The sequence below is a fragment of the Chlamydomonas reinhardtii genome, chromosome 17 (assembly GCF_000002595.2).
Source record: "Chlamydomonas reinhardtii strain CC-503 cw92 mt+ chromosome 17, whole genome shotgun sequence".
Lineage (NCBI taxonomy): Eukaryota > Viridiplantae > Chlorophyta > Chlorophyceae > Chlamydomonadales > Chlamydomonadaceae > Chlamydomonas > Chlamydomonas reinhardtii.
Window position 1 is genome coordinate 5,191,273 of NC_057020.1, and position 17,969 is coordinate 5,209,241.

At 69.1% G+C, this 17,969-nt stretch overlaps 3 protein-coding genes across 3 annotated transcripts in view; 2 read left to right on the forward strand and 1 right to left on the reverse strand.

The window, feature by feature from the left end:
* The first annotated feature begins 17 nt into the window (after nt 1–17).
* CHLRE_17g735650v5 (uncharacterized protein) lies at nt 18–12,469 on the forward strand. The gene is made up of 9 exons (XM_001699518.3): nt 18–481; nt 555–705; nt 781–1,010; nt 1,132–1,339; nt 1,456–1,670; nt 1,836–4,571; nt 4,732–10,386; nt 10,580–11,398; nt 11,551–12,469. The coding sequence occupies exons 1-9, from the start codon at nt 305–307 to the stop codon at nt 12,091–12,093; spliced, it is 10,734 nt and encodes a 3,577-aa protein (XP_001699570.2). The 5' UTR covers nt 18–304; the 3' UTR covers nt 12,094–12,469.
* A 1-nt stretch (nt 12,470) lies between these two features.
* Nucleotides 12,471–14,377, reverse strand: CHLRE_17g735700v5 (uncharacterized protein). Its single transcript, XM_001699550.2, has 3 exons — nt 14,028–14,377; nt 13,661–13,726; nt 12,471–13,443 (listed from the first exon to the last, which is right to left on the reverse strand). The coding sequence occupies exons 1-3, from the start codon at nt 14,184–14,186 to the stop codon at nt 13,273–13,275; spliced, it is 396 nt and encodes a 131-aa protein (XP_001699602.1). The 5' UTR covers nt 14,187–14,377; the 3' UTR covers nt 12,471–13,272.
* Nucleotides 14,378–14,697: 320 nt separating this feature from the next.
* The window catches only part of CHLRE_17g735750v5 (uncharacterized protein), a 5,242-nt gene continuing 1,970 nt past the window's right edge, over nt 14,698–17,969 (forward strand). Inside the window, exons 1-6 of the mRNA XM_043072538.1 lie at nt 14,698–14,942; nt 15,069–15,141; nt 15,311–16,485; nt 16,746–17,032; nt 17,336–17,466; nt 17,691–17,855. Coding sequence (XP_042914997.1) covers nt 14,893–14,942; nt 15,069–15,141; nt 15,311–16,485; nt 16,746–17,032; nt 17,336–17,466; nt 17,691–17,855 — 1,881 coding nt within the window. The 5' untranslated portion in view covers nt 14,698–14,892. The remainder of the gene's footprint in view (nt 14,943–15,068; nt 15,142–15,310; nt 16,486–16,745; nt 17,033–17,335; nt 17,467–17,690; nt 17,856–17,969) is intronic.

The following is a 17,969-nucleotide window of genomic DNA, read 5'->3' on the forward strand; positions in this document are numbered from 1 at the left end:
CAGGCATTATGATGTTAGAAGTACAGTATTACTGATTATGATGCACATGATAAGCATTTACCATTTTGGGTGTGAGGGCGACATTGAATATGGATCCAGCTGCCGAAATCTTGAACTCGCTCGCCAACTTCATGTGTCTAATACAGAAGCCACTACATGTAATATGTGCCGTCAGCATATTAGCACAAGGAGAGCAGCTTATGCGAAGCTGACGGGTTGAATACGCTAGGTGACAAAACAGCTGGACCGGATGGTTTGCTTCTTACAACCCCTCCTAGCTTGAGAACTTTTCAAGCTACTAGAAATGAGGAAAGGACGTGGCGGTACAGTTTATGGCTCGCTAGCGGCGGGGGGGCGTGGCCACCGCTCCATGGACGACGGTGCCTTGCTCGCTGAGGCAAACGCGACTGCACCAGGCGCGAAACGGCCACAAGTTGGACAAAAGCCAGCTGGTGGTCGTGGCTGGAACACCTCGACGCGGGTAGGTAGCTGAACCAAAATGCTTGAACGAAGATTGTGAAGAGGCCTGAGGTCTCGCGTTTCCTGGGCCGCAGGCAACGCCAGCATGGAAACGCAGCAGCAAGGAGAACAAGGAGAATGTTAAGGCGCCGGTTCCCAGCAAATATGCGCACGTCTCGACGAAGCTCGATGCCCCGATTTACAAGCAGCGCGCGGGCCTGACAGAGAACAGTAACGCGATTCTAGGCAAGTCGGGAGAGAGTTTGCATACAGGGGTAGCTTAGCTTAGTCGTATCTGCTGACGGGACCTGCTGCCTGCAGGTGCGGCTGGGGTGCTGCGCGCACACGGCGCGCATGCAACGGAGCCCACCGGAGCCGAGCCGGAGAGCCACAGCATTAGCGTGAGCACGGCAGATGTCTTCTCTCCTGCCGCAGCCCCTTACGTTAATACCCGGCGCGGCAGCATGCTGGGCAGTCCATATCAGGACCTGCCGGCCACGTCCTTTGAGGACGAGCGCCCCACAACCCCTCCCCAGGCCGCGCTCAGCCAGGTACGTCATGTTCACAGTTCTGCATGCACATTCCGCAGCGCCCGCGAACTTGCAACGCCGGCTATACTATGAAGCCCATACTAATGCACAGGTGCTCCTCTTCCCTGTCTTGTTGCCCCAGGTCGAAGAGGACCCCATCCTGCGGCGCACGCCCTCGCCGCGCGTGTCCCAGCACCCGTCCGTGGCGGCTCTGTACCAGTACGCTCAAGAGGTGTGCACGCCGGTATCGTGCAACTCCAAGCCCGTGCGCAGCGGCACGCCGCCGGATTGCGCGGAGCTCGTATCGGCGCTCGAAGGCGCGGCGCACGGTGTGGACACCGACGCAACAGGTGACCTTGCCGTAGCGTGAGCATCCTAGCGCCGCGCCTGCTCCTTTCTGACGTAAGCGCTTTCAAGTGCCTAACAGCCTTTACTTCGTTGACAACGTTGTCAGTCCTTACCGCAGGCGGCGAGCTGTGCGGTTCGTTCGGCTCCTGGCTGGCGGGGATGGGGCTGGACGCGGGGCTGCTGTCCGCCTCTGCGCTGGCAAAGATGCAGCTGCTGTGGGAGAAGGCCAAGGAGGCCATGCAGCTACAGGCGGTGGTGGAGCAGCTCAAGGAGGCGGAGCTGCAGCTGGCGCAGCAGGAGGCGGAAGACAACGCACGCCACGTCGACATCCTGGTGGGTGCCGCGGGGGTTTCTTTTCACAGCTACCAGCGATGCGTTATCTGCCTGCGCCCAGACCTTGTCTTTTGCCGTTCGCCGCCCAGTGTTTGTCTATTGCCCAAACCTTCAGTGCGCAGACTGACATTACACTGACTTTGTGCGCTCACATCTGCCCACCAGCTTGCCGAGAACGAGAACCTGCTGGGCACCAAGGCCCAACTGCAGGAGCAGCTGGCCGTTGCGGAGCAGCGCCTGGCGCACTTGGCCGCGGCTGCGCCGGTGCCGACGCCGCACGTGCAGATCGCCCCGGCCGATGACCCCTGCCCCGGTGCAGCCCTCGCCGCCGCAGCGGAGTCACCGGCCAAAGCGCACTCGTGGGCGTATGGCGAACACCGCGAAGCTTCCTCTGTGAGCGTGGGCCAGTGGCCTCCGGCCTTCGGTGCCATGGAATCGCCTTCCACGGCTGCCTTCGCCCCCGCGGCGTCGCCGCAGGCACTGCACAGCCCCAGCGGCGGCGCCGTCCCTGCCACGAGCGGCGCCGCGAGCGGCGCAGCTGGCGGCTTCAGCATCTCGCTGGGCTCTCTGGCGCACCCCAGCCCTGGCGTCGCCAGCCCTACTGCACAGGCGCTCCCCGTGCCGCAGTCACCCTCGGACAGCGTGAACGGCCCGGCGGCACCCGCCGGCGCCGCTGCGACCCCGGGCCTCAGCTTCACCAGCGCCGTCTCGCAGCTGCCCTTCGGCACCTGGGGCGCCGGCGGTGGCTTCGGTGGCGATGACTTTGGAGCAGTTCCAAGCCCCTCCTGCAGCGTGGGCTTCGGCGGCTTCGGTTCAGTCGGCGGCTTTGGCGGTGCTCCTCAAATTCCCTCTCCCAACGAGGCCCAGTCAGCGGCGGCTCAAGAGCCAATGCCGGAGGCGCAGGCCGCCGACCCCCGCCAGGCGCCGTCGTCGTGGCCGCTCAGCCCTGGCGGGGCCGTCAGCACCTACTCCGCGCAGACCGAGCAGGTCCAGCCTGGTGCCGCTGATGAGGCCACCAGCCGCGCCAGCGCCAGTGCCCAGCCCACGCCCGTAAGCAGCGCAGCCCCGCAGCTGTCGGCCGGACTGAGCACCGTGTCCCGCCAGCATCCCCCGGCTTTCGGTTACGAGTCGTGGCGCGCCCTGCAGGAGGCACAGACTCCTGAGGCCGCCGGTCTGCTTCCCAGCAGCCTGGCAGCGTCGCCGGCGTCCGTGCAGGCGCCAGCTGCAGAGGCGCTGCCGTCACCGCAGGGCTTTGCCGCGCTGCAGCCGCAGCTGGTCCCCACGGGCGCCATGTCATCACCACACGCCTCCGGCCTGCAGTCGCTGCAGCCTTCCGCCGCGCCGCCATCACCGCAGCCCGCGGGCGCCATGCCGTCACCGCACGCCTCCGGCCTGCAGTCGCCGCAGGCCTCCGCCGGGCTCAGCGTCGTGTCGCACTCGCCGGCGCCGGTGCCGTTTGGTGCCTGGTCCAGCGCGCAGCAAGGTGACGGCCAGGACGCACAGAGCCTGGGCGGTGGCTTCGACCTCGGCGCTGCCACGCACTCGCAGCCAACGCTCCCTGCTTCTCCGGGCAGCTTTGTCAGCTCGCCTGCGATTCCCAGCAGTCCTGCCGTGGCTTCTCCGCTGCTGTCGCCGGTCCCAGACACTCTGCTGCACACCGCCTCGGCCTCGGCTACCACCGCTGGCGCCGCTGCCGGCAAGGACTCACCATCGGCTGCTGCCCAGCTCCGCAGCAACCCACTGTTCGAGTACGAGATGGAGTCGCCTGCACCTCACACACCGCTGCCCACACGCAGCGACGGCCTGCTTGGGCCCATGCCTGCGCCAGAGACCTCTCCCGAGCCTGCGTTCCCCAGCCTCGCCTCCACGCCCATGACCCAGGTCAGCGCCGCCGGCCGCACCCCGGGCGATGCGGCCGAGAGCACTGCGGAGCCGATGGACTACAGCCCTGCCCCGGCGCACATGCCGTTCGGCCTGGAAGCCGTGATGGAGAGCCCCATCGCGGCCTCTGGCTTCGGGAGCCCCGGCCCCTTCGGCGAAGGCTTTGGTGCTAGCTTCGGCGGCCCGTTCGGCGGCGGCTTTGCTGCCGACGGCTTCGATGACTTGGGTGACATGCCGTCGCCGCCGGCCGTCAGCGCGCTGTCGCTGCCGGCGCACGGCACAGCTGCGGGGCAGGCCTTCAGTGGCATGCCCTTCGACGCCTGCGTGCCTGTGGAGCACGCGGCGGCTGCCGCTGAGGCCGGCCCTGCGGGCGCCCAGACCGCAGACGCAGGCGCGCCCAGTGCTGCTGAGGCCGCCGAATCGACGGACGCTGTGGTCACAGGCGCGGGCAAGGCGTTCCACGGCGTTCAAGTGGAGGCTGACGGCTACAGCATGCCGGCGGCTGAGGGCCCTGTCGAGGCGCCCGTGGCGGTTCCGGCTGCTGATGCCGTTAACGAGCTGGCGGAAGGGGATGTGGCGTCAGCGGTGCAGCAGCGGAAGCCAGTGCCCGGGGGCGTCAGCCAGCCTGTGCGGTACGAGGCCACGGACGAGGTGGGGGACTTGTTGCAGCAGCCAGAGGTGGAGCACACCTGCGCCAATGATCCATATGCTGAAGAGGCCATTGGTGATACCGGGGCAGAGACGGAGCCGGCCGCTGCTCACTGCTTTCCTGATCCGGCCAGTCCCATCGCTGCCAGCTACCTGGGGCTCGGTGACGTGGGCTCGCCGCCATGCGCTGGCGCCGTGCTGTCGCCTGTGGGCAGCGTGCAGGCGAACGCACAGTCGCTGGCGCAGCCGCCGGCGGCCGTGACACCGGCGCACGCTGCAGAGGCCGAGCCACCGGTGGCAGAGGTCGCTACCGTGGCCGAGGCCTCGCCTGTTCGGCCGGCTGCCGCCTGCCCAGCGCCGGTGCTGGATCAGGTGAGACGCATGCCATGGTGCGCGGCTGCAGAAGGGATTCCTGACTAAAAAGTCTCTATTCTTGCTTGGCGCCATGTTGTCCATTCTGCCTGCCCATGCTGCATGCAAGCTCCTATCGACCGATGGTGAGCGTCTCCTCTTGTCCTCTTCGCACCCGCAGGAGGAGCCGGCCACGTCGTCGCCCGCTGCCGAGCAGCAGGCGCGTGACGCGGCCGCCGCCGCGCCAGCTGCGGAGGTGATGTCGCCCGTGCCCGCCGCCGGCCCGTCCTTCGAAGCGCCAGCGTCCGGCGCCAGCAGTGCCGTCAAGCCCTCCACGCCTGGCGGCGGCGAGGGCTGCCCCGACGCCGACGGCGGCGCCCACAGCTACCCGAACACCCCGTCCGGCGCCTGGCCCGCCTCCCCCACAAGCACTATGTATGCCACGCCCCTGGAGGCCTTCGCCACGCCGCACTCGCTGGCGTCCTTCTACACCGCCGCCCACATGACCGCGCTGCGCATGCTGAGCGCCGTGCAGACGCCGGCCACCGGCAACAACGGCGGCCTGGCCATGCTCGGCATTCCCACGCCCGTCGCCAGCTTCAGCTTTGGCATGATGGGGCCGGCGGGCGGCGCCCCGGGCGCCGCCGCCGCCGCGGCCACGCCGGCCCTGGCGCGGGGCTTCCCTGTCATGGTCGGCGGTGACCCGGCAACGCCTGGATTCGGCTTTGGGGACGTGTCACCGGCGGAGGCGCAGGCACAGCCGTTTGCTGGGGCGGGCGGAGACAGCTTCGGCTCGCCGCTGCCGCTGATGGCGCTGACGCCGGTGCAGATGCGCACGCTGGACGACCTGGCGAGCCGCGTGCTGGCGGCCATGAGCCCCTCGCTCCTGGCCCGCGTGGAGACCTGCGCCGAGCTCGGCGAGGACGAGGCAAAGGCCAGCACCACCAGCTCGCCTGAGGAGGCAAGCCGCGCAGGCGAGCAGCAGGAGCAGCAGCATGCCTCTCCCGCAGCAACAACTCTGAGCGCGCCGGCCGCCGCCAGTCCCATCGCGTTCGGCAGCTTTGCGCAGCTGCTGTCGCAGCTGCACTCGCCGCTGCCCGTGGCACACCGCCGGGATGCGCTCGCAAATGCGGTCACGCATGGTGGCGCTAGCGGCGGGGCTGCGGCAGCAGCGGAATCGGATGCGGCATCCCCGCCAGCCGCTGCGATTGCCGCACCTGCCTTTCTGGTGCCAGGCAGCCCCGCGGCCTTCAACTTTGCCCAGCTTGTTGCTCAGCTGCACTCGCCCATGCCGCTTGCACATATGCCGCGTCGTGCTGCGCCCAGCAATGCGGCAGCCGCGCCAGCAGAGGCATCAACCCCGTCGCCGCCGGCCGCGTCTGGGCCGTCCCAGGCGTCCGCAGCCGTGCCGACCGATCCCGCTGCCTTTGACCTGGCGGCCATGCTGGCGCACCTGCAGTCGCCTCTGCCGCAGCCGGTGGCCGCACGCCGCATGGCTGCGGAGCGCGCGGCGGAGGGCGCAGCTGCCGCAGCGGTGGCCCCAGTCGCTGCCGCGGCTGCGGCGGCGCCGGAGGCGGCGCCGGCGGTGCCAGGAAGCCCAGCGGCCTTCAACTTCGCACAGCTGCTGACGCAGCTGCACTCGCCGCTGCCCATGCCCATGCACCGACTGAGCCGCTCCTCTGCTGCTGCCAGCCAGCCCATCAGTGCGCCGGCCGTGCCCCAGCCGCAGGAGCCGCTGTCCAAGGAGGAGCAGGCAACTAAGAAGGAGCAGAAGGAGGCTGCCGAGGCTGCCGGCGCCGCCCCCGACGCAGCTGCTGCCTCGCCCGGTGCCAACGAGCCTGTGACGGTCGCAGACGCGATGCCCAACTTCGCCAAGCTGATGGCTTTCCTGAATGGCAACGGCAGGCAGCCGGCCTCGCCTGCTCCCGCGCGCGCTACCGCACGGGCCGTCGGTGACAGCAACGCCGGTGCACAGGACAACGCGGTTCACGACGCTGCGCCTTCCGCACCCGCGCCCATGGACGGGGCGGGCGCTGCTGCGGCCATGTTCAACTTCGCGTCACTGATTGCGCACCTACACTCGCCCATGCCGAACGGCGCAGCGCTGGCGCTCGTCCCCAACCCCGGCGCCTTTGCTGCCAGCCAAGGCCAGGCTCCCGGCCCCTCGGTGCCGGCCGACTCCCCCGGCGCCGGCCTGGAGGCTGACAGCCCCGCGGCGATGGCGGGCGGCGCCATGTCTCACGGCGGCGCCGCGCAGCAGGACTCGCCCGCGAACTCGGAGGCCGCGAGCTTCGGCTTCAGCACCGCTGCCAAGCTGTCCACCCGCGTGACGCCCTCCACCACGCCCGGCGCCGGCAATGCCAGCTTGATGCGCTGGGCCAAAGAGACGGCGCCGCCCACGTTCCGCCTGGACAGCGACCGGCCTGGCGGCAACGGCCGCAGCCGCCTCTCCCGCACACCGCCCACGCCAGTCAGCTTCAGCTTCGGTGCGCCTGGGGCCGTCGACGACGGCGCCACGCCCGCGGCGCACGGTGGCTTCCGCGGCAGCTGGGGCGCTGCCGCGGCCGAGGCGGACGCCGGCGCCGGCGCCGCCGGTGAGATGGTGCTGGCACAGCCGGCTGAGCAGCAAACGCCCTCCTCCGCGGACACCGCGCCGCGCTCACCCGTCATGTCTCTGGGCTTCAACTTCCACGCAGCGGCGGACGGCACCCAGTCGCCAGCCTACATCTTCGGGAACGCGGCCGCGGCGGCTGCAGCGGCTTCGCCGCACTCGTCCATGTTCATGCTCGCGGCAGGCGGCCCGCCGGGCGGCGTGGCGGCGGGTGCCATGCCGCATTCGCCCATGTTTATGATGGCCGCCCCGGGCGGTGGCGCCGGCGGGCCGATGCCGCACTCGCCCATGTTCATGATCGCTGCGGCTGGGCACCCGGCCATGGCTCCCGCCTCCAATGCGCCGCACTCGCCCGCGTTCTCCTTCGGACACGCCGCCGAGGGCTCGTGCCCCATCACCCCTGGCTTTGGCTTCGCCGACGCCGCCGCCGCAGCTGCTACTGTTGCTGCTACTTCACCCCAGTCGCCGGCCTTCGCGTTTGGCGCCAACGGCACCGACAGCACTGCGGCGCCGCACTCTTCCGCCTTCTCCTTTGGAAACCATCTGGTGGCCGCGGAGCCGGGCGCGGCCGCAGGCACCCCCGTGGCTTTCCTGGGCGGCCGCCCGTACATGCTGGCCCACGCGGCCTCCACGCCCACCACGGCACGCGGCGTCGCTGGTGGCCAGTCGGCCGGAACCCCGGGCGCCGACGCCGCGGCTGCGGGCGCGGTTCCGCCCAGCCCCACGCCATCGCTGGGCTTCTGGATGATGGTGCCGCGCGGCGGCTCAGCTGTGCCCGGCAGTCCCGCGCCGACGGACCTCAGCTTCGCCTTCGGCGACATGGGCAGTGCGGGCTGCGTGGTCGGCACGCCCATCATGGGCGGCATGGTGCCCGGCGCGGAGCACGCGTCCCCCGTGCTGCCCGCCGCCTGGCAGCAGCTGGTGGGCGCGTCGCCGATCTGGGGCTTGGCGCCCGCTGCCCATTCTGACGACGCAGACACGCCGGATGCTGCTGCCTGGGTGCCGTCGGCGGCGGCAGCGGCTGGCGCCCCCGCCTTCTGGTCGTCGCTGCTTGGCAGCCTGCACTCGCCCATGCCCATGATGCTGAACCCGCGGCGCGGCGCCTCCCAGCAGCAGCCGGCGGCTGCCCCCGCTGCGGTGCAGCCGCAGGCGCAGCTGCGCTTTGAGGAGCAGCAGAGTGAGGAGCAGCACTCGGCCGCTGCAGTCGCTAGCATGGACCCTCCCTCCCTGGACATGCTCCCCATGGCAGCAGGGGGCAGCGCCGCCACCACTGGCGCCGTACACGGCGCCGCCACGCAGGCCTCCGGCGCCACGGCCGCCTGCGCCGCGCCCGCGGCCGCCACCTTCTCCTTCACCTCTGCAGCGGCGCCGGAGCAGCAGCAGCTGCAGCAGCCAGCGCTGTTGCAGCAGGAGCAAGCGCAGGAGGGGCAGGCAAGGGCCGCGGCCGGCAAGGTGGAAGCAGAGGAGGGGCGGGCAGGGGTCGCGGCTGGCCAGGTGGAAGCGGAGGAGGAGGAGGAGGAGGATCAGGACACGCCTCGCGAGGCCGTGCTGCCGCCGCCGTCCTACGAGGACCTGCCAGAGCTCATCGCGGCCGGGCTGTGCATGTCCGTGTCGGCTACCATGGCGCCGCCGCCGCCCGTGCTGCCGCCGCCGGCGGAGTCGCCGGCAGCCAGCGCCCTGGACGCCTGCAGCTCCGTGGGCGAGAACCCAACGCCGTTCAGCCAGCGCCTGGACGGCATCGCTGCCGCCGACGTAGCCGTCTCGCGCCCGGCGCTTCTCGCCGCCACTACCGCTGGCGCGCCAGCTGCCATCGCTGCGGCTGCGCCCGACGGCAAGGCTGGCTACGGCGGGCTCCTGTTCACGCCGGTGCGCCGCGTCACCGCTGATGCCGCCAACCTGAGCCCTGGCGATGGTGCCGCGGCAGCGGCAGCCCCTGTGCTGGAGACGCTGGCGGTGCAGTCCGTGAGCGACAGCAGCCGCAGCGGGCTGGATGCGCAGGTCAGCACCGCGGGCATGGAGGCTGGCCGCACCACCGATGACGCCGCGGCCACGCCGTCCCGGCTGTTGACCGCCGCCAGCGGCTGCGCGCGCGCGGAGGAGGACACGCCCTCCGTCCACAGCTCCCCTGTCTTCAGCTTCGGCCAGCCCCCCTCCTCCGCGGGCGAGCCAAGCATCTGCGCCGGCTCCGCCGCTGCGCCGCCGCGCCTCACGGTGGCGCAGGACCGCCACGACCTGACCAGCCTGAGCAGCCCACCGCCTCCTGGCGACGCCACGACGCCCGTGTCCCTGCGTTCACGCGGGTTCGCCGCCGGCGGGGGTTCCGGTTCGCCGGGTCTGCACGTGGTCATGTCGCCGGCGGCGGCGCTGCTGCGGCGCGCCGCCGCAGCTGGTCAGGACGGCGAGGAGGAAGCGGTCGTGGTTGTGGAGATGCCAGACGTGCGGGACAGCATCCGCGGCTTCGTGAGCTCCGCCAACTCCACGCCGCAGCAGCCGCCCCCGTCCACGGGCGCCGGCGCCGCCGCCCGCGACCGGGCCGACCGGGCTGGCAACCCCTTCCTCTTCGCCTCCACCGGCGCCTCCCTCTCCGCGACCGGGCAGCAGCAGCAGCAAAATAGCAGCGCTAGTGCCAGCGCCGGCGCCAGCATCAACTTCTCAGCCGATGCCGTGCAGCGGCTGCTCTTCGATGCGGCCGACGCCGTGGCCGACTCCGCCGCAACGCAGCCGGCGGCCGACACGCCCTCCGCTGAGTCCTCCTCCTACAGCTGCGACTCCGACATCGCGGCGCCGCCGGAGGAGGACGACGCCGGCACCGGCGCCAGCGGCGCCACGCCACACATGACCTACACCGTCACCGCGGCGCCCGGCTCGCCGGTCCTGTCCTCGCGCCCCAGCGTCTACGCCGGCCTGCCCACGCCCGGGTGCCTCACGCCCTTCTCCTACATGGGCCCCAACAGCCTGCCCGCTACGCCGCTCACCGCAGAGCTGGCCAGCGCCGCCAAGGGCGGCGCCGCCGCGGCCGCAGCCGCCGCTGCCGGCTCCGCCTCCGCCTCCAAGGCCATAGGCGGCGGCGCGGGCGCTGCGCGGCACCACCCGCAGCCGTTCTGGGCGCCCAACGCGTCCGGGCCGGTGGGCGGCTGCATGCCCAGCACCAACGGCGAGCGCGTGACGCTGGAGGTGCTCAACCGCCGCATCTGCGCCAACGCCGACCTGCTGCTGGACTTCCAGGTGAGGGGGGCGGTGGGTGGGGCAGCGGCACATGATCTGAGCGAGGGCGGGGGCAGCGGGTACGGGAACGGGGGATAGCCGGGTGTCTGCGCGGGGGCCCTGTGTGTAACGGCCTCGCTGGGCTTCAGTAGCGGTGGTCGCGCATTTGTATGGTGTTCAATGCCTTGTGTCCGCCCATGTGTGTGCTCGGCAGGGCTCGCCCGGTCGCCAGTCAATGCCCGGCACGTCCGCCAGTGGCGCCACGCCGCCCCGTGCTCGGACCTCCGCTGGCGGCGGCATGCCGCAGCACCGCGGCCCCGCAGCGCTCTTCATCAGCCCCAGCCGCAAGAGCAGCGACGGCGGTGCCACCGCCGCGGCCGCTGGGAGGAGCATCCTCACCGGCGCAGCTGCTGCTCCCGCGCCTGCCGCGCCTGCCGCAGCGCCGGCGCCGGCCCGCACCACTGTAGCCACAATTACTGCGGCTACTGCCCAGGCCGATGCGGCGGCAGCGGGGGCCGCCGCCGCCGCATCCCGCACGCGGCTGTTCCTGTCGGGCGCCGGCGTGCCTGTGCAGCAGCTGGTGGCGGCCAGCCTGGGCTCCACCCTTGCCGCCTCCGGCGCCGCCGCAGCTTCGGGCGCCATGAACGCCGCCGCTGCCGCCCATCTGCCGCTCAGCCAGCGGCTGGGCCTGTGGCACGCCGCGACGCTGCCGCCGCCCTACGGCGTTGCCGCATGGGGCGTGCCGCTCGCGTGGCCGGGCATGCCAGCCTTTGGCATGCAGCCCGCTGCTGCCAATGGCATCGCAGCCTACCCCGCGCCTCGCGGCTCGGGTGGTGGCGCTGCGCCTGTGCAGCAGCAGCAGCAGCCTCGGGCACAGGCGGAGCCGGCAGTTGGCCAGCCCCAGCCGCAGGCGCGGCCGCCACCGGCGCCTGTTGCGCCGGCGGCGGCGCCGTTGTCGCAGATTCCTGCCAAGCCGGCGGTGACCAGCCGCGATGTGCAGACCACGCCCAGCCTGGCGGCCAAACCGAACGCGGTAAGTGCGCATGAGGAGAGATGTCCCTCCAAATGGCAATGATACCTGCAGGGGCCCAGGCTGCAGGGACACCTCATCCGTAACTCTGCAATGTACCGATCACTTGTGGGTCCCTGACCACGTTGCCCTTCCTGGTTCTTTCTCGTCCACAGGCTGGTGCAGCGGCCAAGCCTGCCTTCCGCTCCCGCATCCCGACCCCTGGCAGCAGCGCCTCCTCAGCCGCGGCCGGCGTGGCGGCGAACGCGCGGGCCATCCACTCCACCGCCACCAGCGGCACTTCCCTGACCCCCGCCCAGCCCGCCGGCCCGACTTCCCGCACCGCGGCAGTGGCAGCAGCAGCAGCCGCGGCAATGGTGACGCCGGTCATGCCGCCGCGCCCGGCGCAGTCGCCCAGCCCTGGCGGCGCCAGCAGCGATGATGAGAGCAGCCTGCTGATGTCGAGCCCGGTCGAGCGCGTCGTGCGTCGCCGCCGGCTGCTGACGTCCGCGGCGGCGGCGGGCGGGCCTCAGCGCGTGCCGGTGGCGGCCAAGCGGCCGGCCGCGGGTCCCCCAGGTGCGCGCCGGTTGCCTGGTGGTGGTGGTGGTGGCGGTGGCGGTGGTCGCATGATTGGGGGTATTGATGAGGACGAAGTGCGGCGGCGGGCGATGGTGCTGGGCATGCGGATCAGCCCCTACCTTCGCCCCAAGAAGAAGTGAGGGGCCGCCATGCGGTGCTGCGGTGTGACGGAAAGTGTGTGAGCATGGAGTAGGATGAGTTCCAGCGTGATGAACGACAGAGATGCATAGCTGCTGAAAGGGAAATTTATGCATGTGATTCGGCAGAGAGGATGGTTAGCTGTGGTGCTGCAGGTGGCTTTGCAGGGACACATGGGCTTTAGCTTTGGCGTCATGGTCCGCGGGGTATGCGTCAGCATGGGCAGCCTACGCACAGGTCATGTTCCAGCGTGACTGAGCCAGCGCGGTGCTGCCCAGCATAGCTGTGTACCGTGTGCAAGAGGGACGGGCAACATTTCCCTTGAGGACTTCTAAGGCAGGACCGCGCCAGTGCGCGGAGACGTAAACCGATCTGTAATACCTTGACTGCCTTACACATGAAGTGAACCAGTTCACGAACTCACATCGCGGCCAGCGTCACAGCGTGAGCGTGGTGTAAACTGGAGAAAGGCTCCCAGCGCACAACCGCAAGGCCCTTTTAAGAACTGGACGGCAGCGCGCAGCCATGCAGCCAAGCTCCCGTTCTGCCCACCTCTCACATTCTCAGGGCAACACAAAGCATATGAAGTTGACGCCGCTAGCCCGTGGCCACAATTTACAACGGGCACAAGTGACCCATACGTATTCATCAATCCTCCGCAGCGTGGAGCCGTGGACCACATACAATGATACAACGGCATACCGTACGGCACACAATGACGCCGTCTTTGTCATGGCATGAGTATAAAGGCTCCCAACACCCGCGCTAACAACGACAGCGACGGCGTCATTGCTTCAAGCAAGCTTCGTACACCCTATTGTACATTCGCATGGGCCGGATTGGCCAGCAGTGCCCAGCAGTGTTACCTTAGCAGCATCGTTCATCGCTGCCAAACTGCAGCCTTGAAACTAAGAAAAGGCAGTGCGGGCTGCGCAAGACAGGCACACACCAACACACCGCCTGCATCTGTAGTCACCACTGCCCAATACTTCACCACCACCGCTTAAGTACCGTACCGTATTGCTTGTGTGGTGCCTTCAGTTGACCCGTGCCCCGTTACCATTGAACTACTACCCAAAAACGGCACCTTCTCAGTCCCCCACAGCTCCACTTGACCGTGTAAGCAGCCTCCTCCAATCACTAACCGCCATCATCCCAACCAGGATGATGGTGCCGGTCGTCTACCGCCTTGCCCACAGTCGCCTCCACGCTGCAGCACGCAGGGGCGTGGTTCCCGCGCACGCGCTGGCCACCTGCTCCGGCGTCTCCAGGCTGCCGCACCGCCCGCTGGCGCCGTTGCAGCAGTTGGGGAGGTCGGCGTAGGCAACACACTCGCCGTTGCACTCTATCACCTGCCCACACGGCAGGCAGCAGAACGCCATTGCGTCATGCACTGTGGGTAAGTAGCAGTTCGTGGCCTCAGGCGATTGGCGGGCCGCATAAACCGCTCACGCATAGGGGTGGCCCAGCGTTAGGGCGGAGCAGTGCGCAGCAAGGCAGCACCTACGTGCCCTTTGCCCGCAACCTGTGATCCCCGCCACCCCCCACCCAACGCACGCACACGCACACCTGCGCATTGCACTTGTGCAGAATGTAGGTGGCGTTCGCGGCGTCGTTGTCGTCGCAAGGGCGGCACTGCACAGGACAAGGGTTGGGGGGTGAAAGCCTCGACACAGGCGTCAGGACGCAGCGAGGTGCAGGGGCTGAGGACGTGGGCGTGTTGGAAGGGCGCCGCGTGCCACGCACATTTTCGCGGTGCAGTGATGCGCAGGCGCAAACCACCCCTGCGCTCCCACCAACCCCTCCACCCTTCAGCACGCATGTTGCCCCGCCATGCTGTTCCCAGTCTACAGCGCATGTCACATGCGTTTAAGACGGCGGAGCCCCTGACGCCACGAGCCCGACCCTACGAACGTGCGACGCACTGGGCACTTGCCTTCCAGCCCCGCCAACAGTTCCCGTAGACGAGCCCTCCTCCGCTGGGGACAAGCACTCCGCTTTTGGGACGAAGCAGACAGTCCCAGTAGGAGTCCGGGCAGTCTGCAAACGCGACTGCAGCAAACGCTGCGAGGAGAATTGCGACGATGCCCCGCATACTAAGCCCTAGCCTTGCGGCGTGAGTTCTCAATGAAACTTTTTGAGTCGTGTTTAGGTCAAAACTGGCATGAACTACGTCATGCTTCGCCGGCACATCGCACCTCGTATGCGAGCGTCAGAGCGTGGTGATGGCTTGCTATATACCAGTACTTCCTTGCTGTTGTGTAGCTACTCAGAGCATGGGCTTATTGCGGAACCTGTAACATGGGGACGAACTTCAGCTCGGCCGGGTGAAAAGCGTGTACGGGCCGGTGCCAATCCGTGCCAACCTGTGCCACACGACTCCGTTTACCCCCGGCTTGCCCCCCGCGTTGGGGCCGCTCCTGAGCCGTGGACCCCCTGCCGCCTCACCCGACTCACCTTTTACTGGTGAGCCCTTCAAGCCAGGCCCGATGAAGGTCGCGGCCGCGGTCTGAACCTGGGGAGGTCGGATTGAAGCCCCATCCAGTGATCGGCGGGATCGATAAGTTGTAACATGCAGGACTTTGGCTGTTTACAAATGGTATTATCATGCCCGTGATGACCTTTTTAGCACAGTGCAGCCCATATTCCTTGCCTCGTCTTGCTGGCTTTCGTCGAAGCCATCGCACTTGGAGCACTTGACCCAGACAATGTTATCTTATTGGGAGATGCTTGGGTATGTGTAATAGCGTATACAGATTAAAGATAAGCGCAGCGAGAATTATAGCCAAAAGTGAGGGAGAATGCAGTCAAGCTCACGGAACCCCACCAAATTTGAGGAGTATCTGCAAAGGTCAGTACCTGTAGTGACAATGGTGGCTTTTGGGCCGTTGAGACAGTCCAAGGGAAAGAGGATGTGATGATGGCATGTGTTAATGCCCACACGCTCTCAAGAGTCCACGCGCTCGCGTCCATGCAGGCGCCGTCTAGCTCATGCGGAGGCGACGGGCGAGTCACTGGCGGGCATCGCTGATGGCATGCCCCTTCCCCACGTAAGTGGCGTGTGGACCAACCTGCCAGGGGTTGGTGGCTTGGTGCCCTACAGCCTGTGCGCGTTTCCAGCTGCAGGCTTCCCCCACGTCCCCAACTTAGGCGCATTCGCTTGTTGCCCCCTTTTACGCTAGCACCTGTGTCTTCCCTCCCAACGCCCCGCAAACACAGGCGCCGCTGTGCGTGGGCGTGCATTCGCCCACGGTGCCCAAGCTGCCCGCCACGCTGCGTGCCTCCTTCAGCACACTTCCCTTCTCCCGCATTGACTCCCGCGTTGACCCACCCGAATCCCTGCCCCACTCCCCCGACGGCGCCGCCCGCAGCCCGCGCGTCTCCTCCTCTCAGCACCTAGCCACACGCCACTCCGCCGACTCCGACCTACCTGGCGGCGAGCCGCCGCGCATGGGGTCGCTGCAGCACATGCTGTACGGCAACAAAACCCGCGAGATCACAGGCTACCCCACGAAATCCAGATCCAGTTCCAAACGCACCGCATGCGCCGTGAGCGGCGGCGCCACCGCCGTGGACCCTCTCCGCGCGTCGGCGCCCGAGCTCACGCCCCAGGTGCTCGCGTCGCTCTCCTCGCCGCCCTCCCGTGCTGGCGGCGGCGCCGCCGCCACTCCAGCCGCCGCTGCCGCCGCCGCCGCCGGTGGCGGCGGCTCCGGCAAGGGTCCTCAGGGGGAGGTGTACGGCGAGCTGGCATCGGCGGCGGCCTCGTTGGCGTCAGTGGCGCAGAAGCTGGCCCGCGGGTCGGCGGCGGCCACGGACCGCAAGGTGGCGGCGTCGTACGACGCCCTGGCGGCGGCGGCGGCGGACCTGGCGGCGTCAGCGTGCCTAATCAAGCCGCTGACGGCGGTGGCGCCGCCTGGCGGCGACAAGGACGGCCCCGCCGCCGGCCCCTCCCGGCAGCAGTCCACGGCATCAGGCGCGGGGGCAGAAGCAGGCGCAGGCGCAGGCGGGGGAAACGGAGCTGGAACCGCGAATGGGATTGGGACTGGGGCTGGGACAGGGACGCTTCTGCCGTCGCTGCCATCACCCAGCGGCGGCAGCCCTCGCCCGCACCTGCCGCGTGCGGTCGACCCCACCTCGGCAGCAGCGACCGGCGGCGCCGCCGCCGGCTCCCGCGCCGTGCTTCCGCCGGGGGGCCTGCCGCCGTCGCCCTCTCGGCCGGGGACGGGCGCGGTGGCGACGGGGGCTGCCACGTCACCGAGCCGGGCGCGTGTGGCGGCGCCGCGTTTCCCCGGTTATAACCCGCTCGTCCACTTTATGACGAGCGACCTGCCGCCGCCGGGGACGGCGGCGTCGGACCGCTCCCGGCCGCCGCCGTCCAGCCCCATCACCCACCAGTGAGTAGCCGTGTGGGGAAGAGCTGCTGTTATGGGGGCGATGGGTGGTACCGTGTGATGTGTCGTGGGGTGTGGAATTTACAGGGGAGGGCCGTGGGGCAATGGCTGGCGCATGGCTGCTGGTGCACGTGCCACCTGGCAATGCGGGTCTGTCCATCTCTTCACCACGCACCCCGGAGCACCAGCCCACTTGCTCTACGCCGCACCCCGCAACACTTCCCGGAACCCTCCCCGCGACTCCACCCCACCCCACCCCGCAGGATGGAGGACGCGCGGCCGCTCTACTCCTCCGCCGGCTCCGGCACCGCCGCCTCCCGCCGCTCCGCCTACAGCCCGCTCCGCCCGCTGCCAGGCACGGGTGCGGCGCGGGGCGCGCTCAGCGGCAGTGCCGCCGGCCTCGGCCAGCCGCCGGCGGTGCTGACGCCCGCCGATCTGTCGCGGCTGCCTGTGCTGTCGCTGAGCGCGGAGGGCGCCGCCGCGGCCTTCAGTGCGGGCGCGGCGGGCGGCGAGGTGGCGGGCAGCCAGCGGCTGGCGCTGGATGGAGCGGGTGCGTGTATGTGTGTGTGTGGGAGGGAGGGGCCAAGGGGAGTTGATACCAGCCCAAACTAAACCGAACCCAACGCACAAGAGCGAGGAGGGGGGCGGGACAGCGGGTGACACGGGGGGGACAAGGTAAAGGTGGGGGCAGGGCCGGGCAGGCTGGAGGGCGGGGGAGAGCGGACGGCAGCCAATGCTTAGAAAGATGGTGACGTGGACCAAACGTGGCAACATGTGTGTGTATGAACACTACGCTATTGCGACGGCACGCCCGCGCACATCATCGCGTGTGTGTTTATCGGCATGCACGCAGGCGGCGGCGAGCTGGTGGATCCGCTGTCGTTCCTGCAGCCGTACGCCGATGTACGGCTGGCGGACTGGCCGCCGCCGCCCATCACCGTGACCGACATGGAGCAGGACGAGCTGGACGTGCGGTACAACAAGGTACGTTGCCGGTAGTGGTACTTTGCAGTGTGGCACGAAAATGTGGTACGACAGTGTGGTACGGCACGGCACCTGCGCGGCAGTACAAACAGGGTTTGGGGGAGGCGAGGGCATCCGCCATAGCGGGGGCGATCAGCCGTCAGCCTGCACCAAGCTGCTCCAGCATTCCCGCTCCCGCAACCACGACCTATCCCTCCGCTTCCCACCCACCCGCTCCTCCCCAGGTGCTTGCGGCGCTGCGGGAGCGGCTGCACGCGCGCGGCGCCGCCCGCCTGGCCGCCGCCTTCCGCGACGCCGACCCGGGCGGCAGCGGCGGCCTGGGCGCGGCGGAGTTTGGGGCGGTGCTGCGCGGCCTGGAGCCGGGCGGCCGCGGGCTGGTGGACGACCGGGTGGGTGGACAGGGGGGAGGGGAGGGCAGGATGGAGAGGGAGGAGGAGGGGAGGAGGAGGGGAGGGGAGGGAAGGAGGGGAGGAGGGGAGGGTGGAGGGGAGGGAGGAGGGGAG